General features: G+C 62.7%; 1 protein-coding gene across 2 annotated transcripts; it reads right to left on the bottom strand.

Annotated features, from left to right (window-relative positions):
* Positions 1-3,980: 3,980 nt before the first annotated feature.
* TNFRSF18 (TNF receptor superfamily member 18) lies at positions 3,981-7,107 on the bottom strand. Of its 2 annotated transcripts, XM_072975868.1 has the most exons (5): positions 6,905-7,107; positions 5,886-6,008; positions 4,889-4,976; positions 4,514-4,716; positions 3,981-4,448 (listed from the first exon to the last, which is right to left on the bottom strand). In XM_072975868.1, exons 1-5 carry the CDS (start codon positions 7,068-7,070, stop codon positions 4,321-4,323), a joined length of 708 nt encoding a protein of 235 aa, XP_072831969.1. In that variant the 5' UTR covers positions 7,071-7,107; the 3' UTR covers positions 3,981-4,320. The 2 variants fall into 2 exon arrangements, with proteins under 2 accessions (XP_072831969.1, XP_072831970.1); XM_072975869.1 differs by lacking the exon at positions 5,886-6,008.
* Positions 7,108-10,266: the final 3,159 nt, after the last annotated feature.

The following is a 10,266-nucleotide window of genomic DNA, read 5'->3' as shown; positions in this document are numbered from 1 at the left end:
GTCTTCAGGGTCAGGCCCAAGTTTCCTGCTGGCATCCAGGCTGCTACACAGCCATGTCACCTCGGGGTCACCTCCTGATAACCCCACAGGGCCTCTGTTCTTCATGTCTCAGTCCCCAGGCCTCTCCATTCCCTTCCACACATCCTGCCCATGGGGCTTCTTCCCACGCCATCCAATGGCTCACGAAGTGGCCCATGGTGACAACAGTGCTGCTCCAGGACGTTCCAGGTCTCCTCCCGGCCTCAGCGGGACTGCTCCCTCGGTTCCAGCAGCCGGTCAAGGCGACGTTTACAGAGATGACCTGATCCTCAGGGAGAGGCTGTCCCTGCTGCTTCCATTACCCCTGGGCCCTGAGTGGGTGCAATGACCCACGGGGACCCGTGATGTGGCAAGAAGTACCCCCTGCCTGGGCTCCCCGAAAGGCCTGGACTATTGCTACTCGTGGGCCCCTGATGCCCGTAACAGTCTGAATGTCAATAAATGGGGTTTCCCTGCTGTTTGTTCATCCCCAGAGGTGATGGCCCATCCCCTCACCCCCTAATCTGCATCCTCCCCCCCAATCTGCATCCTCCCCCAGCCCTACCCAGCCCACATTCGGGCTCCAAAGTGTTCTTTCCAGAACCATGAGGACACCAGGTAGAGGTGGGCAAGAGACCGAGTCTGGGGTGCTGTGGGCCATGGGGCACCTGGGCATGTGGAGGTCAGGATGTGCCCCAATATTCAAATGATGGACAGCGGCACAGCAGAGGTCGGGCACCTCCACTGGTACCCAGGACGGGGCGCCCACACTGTGATCCAAGGTAGAAGCTGAGTGTCTCCCCTCCCCCTTCCGCACTTCCCCACCCTTCACACCCCGTCTCCCTTTAATCTCTCTCCCTCTCTCTCCCCCTCTCCTCCAGAGATGAGTCCTGGGTTCTTATTAGAACCCAGCGGGCTGGGAGGACAACTCAAGCAGTGCCGTCCACCTGCAGAAAGTTTCAGGGATCAATTTGTCTTTGGCTTTGACCCCAGCACCACACAGGGACCCCCAACATCCCTGCAGCCTCCATCTAGAGGCCCTCACCTTGGAGCCCACTGGGGGCCCCCCTCAGCCCCTGGCAGTCAGGAGTCTGTTTTGGTCAAAGAGCCCACGCAGCCCTGAGGACTCACAGGGCCACACTCAGTCCCTGTCCTCTGGAATGTGTCTCCAAGAAAGGGGTCTGAAACAGCCATGGCCTGAATCACTGTCTCTGGAAAGCACCTCAGCCCCTGAAACTTCCTGGAGAGGTGTCTGCCTCTCCACCCCAGGCACAGCCACTTCTCGATGGGAAGAGGGGGCCCAGGGCCCTGAAAACCCCTCTGGGGACAGTTGAAGGGGCAGTCCCTGCAGGAGGGAGTCCCATCCTGACCCCAGAGCTCAGCCCAGCTGCGGGAGGAGTGCTCATGCTCTTGAATGCTCAGGAAACCATGGGGGCAGGGGAGCGAGAGGGACGGTCCCAGATCCTGGTCTGGGCCCCTGAGTGGCCAGGCCTAGCAGCATGGACACATCTGATTAATGGTTCACATCCCAGCACCTGGGGGCAGTCAGGGGCCCCCCTCCTCTGGACAGCCTCCTAAAGCTGCCCTGGGGCTGGGAGGAGCTGGTGCCCAGTTCTTTTCAAGGTGAGTCCCCTCCATATGCCCACCATGGGTCTCTCTGTCCAGCTGAGGGGGGGGGGTCCCACGCTGGCTAAGTCCAGATCTCAGCAAAGGGAGGGTCAGCAAGGTGAGGGGATGGGGCTGGGTGGGACACTGCTGTGGCCGGAAGCACTTCTGGGAACAGAGGGTGGCCTCTGGGCCCTTATCTGAGACTGAACAGACACCATGGACTCCGACCCGGGGGAGGAGTTGTGGTTTTCCGGACCAGCTGGAGAGCCTCTCCGGTGGGGTGGGGGTTTCCAGGCCTGGAGCTGGCTTGCGCAGTCTTGCCTTTCTGTCTCTCCTGGGCTTGGTGTCCCGGGTGGGCACATACCTGCCCCGATCCCAGGAAGGTTGGCTCAGTTGGGGGGGGATGGGAGCCCTCGACAGTACCAGCCCCCTCCAGTCCCCACACACCAGCACCCCTGGGTCTCCTGCGCTTCCCACTGCCCTGGGCACTGCCCCACAAGCCCGCCAAGTTTCTTTCCTCCCAACTTGTGTCTGCTCAGGCCGCCCCTCCCCAAACCCCTGGTGGCAGCCTCTGCACCCCGTGCCCGGGGGCTCCACCTGACCCTCCAGCCTCGCCCCTGACCGAGCCTCGCCACGCCCCTCCCTGTTCTGTGGGCTCTGAGCTGAGGCACCACTGCTCCAGGCCCAGCTTTGTGATTCATTTTGGGATTCTGGGGACTCGGAGGAGGCTGCCTCAGGAGGGAGAGCAGGAGTGAGCAGATGGAGCCGGGAACGACAGGGTAAGGGGCAGGCCTGGTAGGGCAGAGGCATTTCTGCCGGGGGGGGGGGGGGGGGAGGGTACGTGGAGGGAGAGGGTGGATCCCGATTGGCAGTGGCTCCCCAGAGCTCTCCCAAAGCACTGAGCTCCCTGGGCCAGGCACCTACCCCACCCCACCCCCGCCCTGCCCCAACCCATCCCATCTTGGCCTGGCCTTAAACTCCCCCAGCCACTCCAACCCATCCCTGTCCTCCCTAGGGGTAGGAATCCCCCACCAGCTCTGTGTCAGCCCCGTCGCCCCCACACTGACGTTCTGTTCTGGCGCTGGTCCCACACGGGGCCTCCAGAGGACTTTCCGCGCTGAGTCAGTGGAACGCGCTCTGCCCACGAGGCCCTCGCTGATCTGGCTCTAGGCCTCAGCTGGGGACTGAGCCAGGCTTGGGTACCCAGTTCCCACACTGTGGGTCGCAGTCAAGTGACCCAGGTGACAAGAGCAAGCCCCAAGGAGAGCCTTCCCAAAGGCGGGTGGATGAGGGGTTGGCAGGACAGGAGATCTGGCCTGCACAGAGGAGGGGCTGAGGCGGGTGGCAGGCAGGTCCCAAAGAAGTCGGCCAAGGGATGTCCCATAACGCCCTCTTGGCTGGCTCCCCTGAGGTCACTTGCTTGGCTCCTTGGGAGTGCCCAGGGCCTAGGAGCCCAGGGGTGGGGAGAAGGGCTCAGGGATGTGAGCAGTTGTGGAGTCTCCAGTCCCCTCCTTCCAGTGGCAGAAGTGGGCTGTGCCATGAGGGGTGGGGTGAAGGGCAATCAGAGTCCCTCTCTCCTCCACCTGTCTGCTGTGAGCTAGGCCCACCCACCCACTGGGCCTGGGATGGGGAGCAGGCCCGTGAGTCAAAGTAGCCACGCAGGTGGGAGGGGAGGGCCTGGTGGGGACGGGTGCAGAGCTCTGGGGCCACAGGCAGGCAAGTGGCCAGGTGTGCTGGCACCTGGAGGGTGCTGCTGCTGAGACCGGTCTCCACTGGCCCGCCTGCCACACCCTGGATGCCAAAGAGTCCTTATCAGGCTTTTTGGGTGTCAGCCCTGCCGGGAGGCAGGAAAAATACTGCTCACCTCTGCTGGGTAGGACCCCTGGACCGTGCCCAGGGGGAGATAGTCCTGTGAGGTGGTAGAGGCCAGCAGGTGGGCTTGGAGAGAGGGTGGGGGCTGTGCCAAGCCAGGCCACTCGGCATCTGCCTCATCCGCCAGGAAGTGTTGGGTGTAGAAACTGACCTTGCCCTGGATTTGGGGCCCCAATGACGCAAAGGCAGGTGCACCACAGAGGCCAGTGGGACGTGTGGCCAGCCCAGAACCAGAGTCCAGAGCAGCAGTGGTCTGGAGACCAGACACACACCAAGGACCTCACTGTCCCAGCGAGAGTCAGGTGGACCGCCAGAAGAGGGGTTTGGACAGGGCAGCCGAGGCACAGAGGGTGGGTGTCCGGCACAGCACGCCCCCCCCCCAGTTCCATGGTCCCTGCTGAGCGCTTGCACCTAGGACTGGAGTGTTAACGAGGGAGACCCCGGGCCTGTCCCCTCCTCCCCTCAACACACGTCCATTGAGGTTACTGGACAAGAGTTTATTGAGTGCTGCCTGCAGCCAGGTTCTGTGGTTCCACAGCCTCCTGTCCTGGAACCAAGGGCCCCGGCCCCCACCCCAGTGGGGCCAGCAAGAAAGTGGCGTCTGGTGTCCCCTGGGGTCCAGCCACAGCTGCTGCTGCTTCTGCAGTCTGTGCCACTAGTCACTGGCACCATCCCCCACCCGCTTCCGCCATCGAGGGGAGCAGGGCCGGGCCCAGAGCCAGGGCCCCACAGCGGGCGCTGAGCCCTCGCTCCTGAGGGCCAGCCTGGGCCGGCTCCCGGGAGGGTGTGGCATGGGGCCCTCTGAGCCAGAGGACAGTGGCCTCACACCCACAGGTCCTCCGGTCGGCCTTTGTCCTCTGGCAGCCGCTCCCCCCGCTCTTCCTCAGGGAACTGGCAGCTGCCGGCGTCCTCAGGTGCAGGTGCCGGGGCCTCTAGGAGCAGCGGGGTCTCTGCAGAAGGGCTGCGGTCAGCAGGCAGGCCAGGGGCACCCTCCCCACCGCAGGGCACAACTGACCTGGGGGCCACATTGTCTGTCTCCTCAGCTGCCAGATGTGCAGGCCCAGCTGGGCCACGGTCAGGGCCAGGACGCAGATGGCGACAGCCAGGAGGACAACAGTCGGCAGGCTGGGGGGCTCATCAGGCAGCAGCCCGGGGCTGCACACGGCATTGTGCGTCGTGTTCCCGGGGAACGTGGTGAGAAACCCCAGCTGGGAGCAGCTGGGCACACAGACACAGAGCCCTCGGTCAGCCCTCAGCCAGCTGAGCAGCCCCTCCACCCAGCTCCCACTCCCTGAGCTGTCCAGGGATCACTGCACGGAAGGGACAGCAGAGGCCCCTCCTGCAGAGCAGGCCTGGACCCCAGCCACCTGGAGGCCCCACCAGGACTCACTCTGCCCAAGGTTTGCAGCGTCCCTCGTGGCCCCCAGAGAAGGTCCCTAAGGCACAGTCGACACACTCGAAGCCAAAATTGAAATTTCCTGGAGACAGACAGACAGACAGGCTGCGGGGGTTGCTGGGGGGAATGAGGTGGGGTCCATCCGGTGTCTGGGTCCTCAGTGGAATGACCCCCACAGCCTCACCCATTTGACAGGAGTCTCTGACGCCCAGAGGACTAGGGCCTGGGATAAACAAGGTCCCTGTGTGCCTCCTTCCAGGCTGTGACTCTGGGCAGAATGGAGGGTCTCTGATAGGATATGGGGGAGGGGAGGGACCTGCCCACAGAGACTAGAGGAGGTGGGACGTGGGGAGCTTGAAGCAGAGGCCAGGTGACAGCCAGGCTGGGCCTTCACTTGGCCGGGCCTTCACTTGGCCGGGTAGGCTGGAGGGCAGGAGGCCAGGCTCCCAGAGAGAGGGACAAGGCTGGTGCCACAGTCTTCTCTAAGCCCTGGCTCCCCAACCTCACGCAGTCCCCTGGTTCTCACTCCCCTAGCCCACACATGCTCAGCCAGGCCCCTCCTATCAGGTACACAGGCCCTAAGAGGACTGGAGCTGCTCCTTCCAGGCTGGGCTTTGGGGGGCAGGCCTGGCCTCATCCAACTGTCCCCGTACAGATGGTCAAAGCCAGAGCCCTAGGGCCAGACAGCCCCTGGACACCCTCATTGCTCTTCACAACCAGCCTGAGGGACATCATCTCTGGATGGAGAAACCCAAGCCAAGAGAAGGAAGGGAGGACGCCCAGAAGCCACAAGAACCATGGGTGCTGTGACTTAAATTTGGGCTGAGGTGCTAAGCAGCAGAACAGCCCACTCACCAGAGCTCTGCAGGACCCCCAGTGCTGGTGCCCACCTGCCCACAGGAGCTCGCATCCCTTGTGAGCTCCCTTGTGAGCTCTGGCTCGGCCCCTGTCAACCCCCAGAGCTGCTGGGCCACCTCCACCTGCAACCTACCTACAGGCCACGCCTCTTGGCCAGGTGGGCAGGAGTGGTGCTTGCAGCTCTTACACTGAGGGTCTCCACAGTGGAACTCGGGCTGGATACATGTGCAGTCTTGCTCGGGACAGACCCCCTCAGCTGGGCAGGAGACAGCCAGCCCTGTCAGCCGTCAGGCCAGGCCCTTCCCTCCCCAGGTGGCCCCCTCCCAGCCCTCCAGGGGAATGGGAGTGTGAGGGCAGGGCAGCCAAGGCGCCATCCTCAGACAGCTCCAGGGGGCAGAGCAGCTGTCTGGGAGCCAGGACCCTGGCTTGCTCCAGCTGGGTCCCTTCTTCCTGGACACCAAGCTCCTCCAACCCACCTGGCCTGGCTGCCCCCTTAAATGCCTCAGGTTGCTCCTACCCAGGGAGGCTGTGACTTAGCGCTGCCCCTGCTGGACAAGGGAGCAGCCTGGGAGACTTGCCCCCTCTTCTTTCCATCCTGCACTGACCTCCGCTGCCAGGACCCTCAAGGAAGCCCGCCTGTCCCCCTGCGCCACTGTCCACCATTCCTGCCACAGGGGACTTGGGACATTGAAAGCCTCCCCTTCGCACCCCCTAGGTCCTGGCAGAGGATGTCTTCCCTGAGATATCTGTTCCCACACTGACCCATTCCACCTGTCCCTCACCCACAGATGTAGGTCCGAGGAGGGAGCTGGCAGAAAGAGGGGCTGCAACCCCAAACTGGGCAGGAAGTGGCCTGGGTGATGGCCAAAGGCTTGCTACCCACTCAACAGGAAGGGCCACAGCCTTCCTCCACCTTGGGACCCCAGACCTGGCTTGGGGAAGGCTCCCAAAACCCCTGGTCCCTGCCCCTCCTCCCACACCTCAGCCCCACTCCCCAGGCCACTGGCCTGAGCTGGATGCTTCTGCCCCCCCCACACACACCCCACCGACAGCGATGGGACCAGGGCTCTGGACCCAACAGTCTGCCCCGAGCATGGGGAGGGAGTGCTGCGCTGCTGCCCTCCGCGCAGGGGCTCCCCGGCCCCGCCTTACCCGGGGCGCAGGAGCGGCAGCAGCGCGCGTTCGTCCCCGTCCCACGCAGAAGGCGACCGGGGCCGCAGCTCGGGCCCCGGGCGGAGCGCTGGCCCAGGCCCAGAGCGCAGAACAGCGCAACGCCGCACAGGGCCAGGCGCGTGCCCCTCGCCCCCATGGCACCCATGGCTGCACTGCGCGCCGAGGTTTTAGGAGACAGCCCCTCCCCCCGGACACTCCCAGACCCCGCCCCGCAGGTCGCCCCGCCTCTGCCACGCCCCAGGGGGCCCGGAGAAATTGTTCTTCTGGGGGACCCCCTCCCCACAAGACCTTGCAACTCAAAATCCAAGGCACGGGCAGAGGATCTTGGGCAGTGAGACCCTGTGTGGTTACAGCGGGAGATACCTGTCCCAAGCACAGGAAGCACAGCGCGGAGCGACCCTGGTGTGAACGCGAGACTCTGGGCGGCCAGGCTGTGTCCCTGCAAGCTCCTCTGTCACAAACGCACCCTCTGTGGCGTCCATCGTGGGGGAGGCTGGCGGGGGTGCGGTATATGGGAAATCTCTAGACCTTCCCCTCACTTTTGCTGTGAACACAAAACTGCTCTACAAAATAGTCTTTTTTCTAATTCAAGGGAGCCCAGAGGAACCTCAAGGGGGCGAGTCCCATCACAGCCTGCAGAGCACGTGACCATGAAAGAGGGGGTGTCCAGGAGACCCATGTTTCGGAGTGACCTTGAGGGATTCCCAAGTGATCATGCCCTTTGGCCCAGGAATTCTTGTCCAAAAACTAAACACGCCCCAGATGTGTGTGCCTTGTCAGGGGAAACACCGGTCTTATCCCCAGCCACACCGCGGCTGGGGCACAAAGGGTGGGTGTCAGAAATGTTTTCTATGCAAAACCTGTGGCCACCAGGTCTGAAGGAACTGGGGTGGGGTGGGAGGGCCAGCAGGAATGGGTGCTGAATGCAGGGTGCCCTGAGTCGTTCAGACTGGGCATTAGCCATGGACAGCTTATGCCAGGACCCCCCACCACAGTGGACTCATCGGGAACTGCTCCCTTGCTGCACCCTCTTGGCTCCTGGTTGAGTCTGCTCCCCACCTCCAGCTTCCTCAGGGGTTGTTAAAGCTCTCTGATGCCCAGAGCAGGGGGGATGAAGTTAAGCCTGCAGAGCCCGGACCCCACACCTGTCCACCTGCCGGAAGTCCTGGAATCCCAGTCCTGAGCAGCCTTGGAACTCATCCAGGGATCAGGAGGACCCCCCAACTTCTGAGGGTTAGAACAAATGCCCTTCTTTCCAGGAATCAGGACGAGCCCCCACTTTCTGGAAATTAGGACGAGTACCCCTCAACTTGGCCAACTGGGCCTTTCCGGGCTTCAGACATGCAAGCCCCCCCACCACATACACACACCTGTGGGCTGCAGCCATGCAGACACCTGCTGGGAAGAGCTGTCAGGGAGAGACGGGGCACTAACTGAACCCTGACGTTTAGGGAGGAGGTGGCTGCCCAGGCTGCAGCTCTGACTGCTGGGCAGGTTCTACCCAGAGCCCAGCACATGAAGGCGGCAGTCCTGGAGGGTGTGGAAGGAGGGCCCCCAACAGAGGTCCTGAGCCACAGAGAACTCAGCCTCCAACTCACTGTGAACTGTCCTCATCTCTCTGAGCCTCAGGTTCTCCAAGTGGCATCAAGGGGCTCTGAGGCCCTGCCTTCTCCAGGAAGCCTTCCTGGGTCACTTGGCCCTGGAGTTGAGGCCTGGTACTGGGGAAGCTGGTGAAGACCTCAGGGAATGCTGCGGGGTAGGCAGTGTGGTCCCAGGAGTGTGACTGGAGGTGTGTTACGGTTGTGACCTTGTTACCTGGGCAGACCCAGGAGACTTGGTTCAAGACCCTTTGAGACCTGCAGCCCCACCTCACCTGCTGGAGCAGTTGTCCTTTTCGGAAGGAAATGACAGGAGTCAGCGATTTGTGACTCAAGGATTGTTCTCAAGTCCCAGGATGTGCAAGACCACCTCAGAAGAGCAACTCAGTCCTGTAGGAAAGGGAGGAGTCTACAGGGCAGCTGTGGCTGCAGGTGACTGGGGTGAGGTGAGGCCGCTGGGACTGCGGAAGGGCCCCCCTGAGGGTTGCCCCAGTCCTTGGTTCAGCTCCTAGACGGGAGGTGGGTCTGAGCACTGGGACAGAACGGGAGGCCGTCCGGCCGTCCGGGCGTCCCTGGACACTAGGTGAAGGTGCCCAGTAGAGAACTGGGCAGGTCTGGGCCTTCCACCCCTGCTCAGTTTAAAGGGCTGGTCTGCTGGTCACCGCAGTTCTGGTGAGCGCCCAAGAAAATATGGCGAGTCCCCTACAAATGATGCATGTGAGACTAGGTCCTGCTGTCGGCCCTTCTGAAAGTGGGGCCGGCACAGCAGGCGTTGGGGCAGGCTGTCTGCAGGTCAAGTGCCTTGGGGGGACTGCCACCTGCAGTGGCAGGAAACCAGAGGGAGGGTCACGTGACCGTGGGGGTGGTGGCTGTGAGCGAAGAGGCAAGAGTGATGTCAGGACCGGGGCCTGAGTCTGCTCTCCAGTTCCCGAGACTCCGGAAGGCCCCTCCCACGCGGCCGCAGGCTGAGGAGTTTCTGAACAGGGCAGGGCGGCAGGGGGTGATTTCTATCTGCTCGTCTGTATTTTCCAGTAGTTTCTGAGCAGCTTGTCACATTTTCATCTTTTGCTTCAGCTCACATGAGTAGCATGCCCTCATGGGGAGAGGGTCCCCCAAGCGCAGAGTCCAGGCTGGGGCCCTGGAGCAGGGTCCCTGTAGGAAGATGCAGCCAAGGGCACACTGGAGGGTGCTTGTGGGCCCCAGGCGGGGCTCAGGCGCGGGGTGGGGGATGGTTGTCAGCAGAGACAGGGTGGAGAGCGTGCTTAGGGGCAGCATTGAAGCAAAGAGAAGGTCTCCAACCCCTGTCCATCTGCCCATCCATCTGTCTGTCCATCCATCTATCTGATGGCAGAGGTGGAGCCACCAGGCAGGGACAAGGTGGGGATTCTGGCTGGGAGAACAGCTGGGAGGTTTGGGAGGAAGCCCTTTCCCATGACCTTTGGCCCCCAGGCCTCAAGGACCCAGCCCCTCCTTCAGGTCCCATAAGCTTTCTGCACAGCCTCACACTGCCCGGGCTAGGGGCTGCAGATCAGTGGTGCCAACTTGCTGCCCACTGCAAGGGCAGAGAGTACACGTTCATCCCGAGCTCGGATAGCGCCAGCTCCCCTTTGCACCAAGAGGTCCAAGGGATGGGTCAGGGGTCAGAGGTTTGAGGAGAGGTGAGACAGCCCTCTAGGGCCACTCTGGGAAGAAAGCCAGCCTGGGAAACCAGGAGGGGCCCCAGGGTAGCCTCGCTGAGGATCT

The sequence above is a fragment of the Vicugna pacos genome, chromosome 13, assembly GCF_048564905.1.
Source record: "Vicugna pacos chromosome 13, VicPac4, whole genome shotgun sequence".
Taxonomy (NCBI): Eukaryota; Metazoa; Chordata; class Mammalia; order Artiodactyla; family Camelidae; genus Vicugna; species Vicugna pacos.
The sequence above is the reverse complement of the archived record's forward strand: the minus strand, read 5'-3'. Positions and strand labels throughout refer to the sequence as shown.

Coding starts and splice junctions, on each gene's coding strand:
- TNFRSF18 (XM_072975868.1), bottom strand. CDS start 7,070: ATGGGTGCCATGGGGGCGAGGGGCACGCGCCTGGCCCTGTGCGGCGTT. Junction 4,977..5,885: donor CCAAGAGGCGTGGCCTGTAG/GTAGGTTGCAGG, acceptor GTCTGTCTCCAG/GAAATTTCAATTTTGGCTTC. Junction 4,449..4,513: donor ACAGACAATGTGGCCCCCAG/GTCAGTTGTGCC, acceptor GCCCTTCTGCAG/AGACCCCGCTGCTCCTAGAG.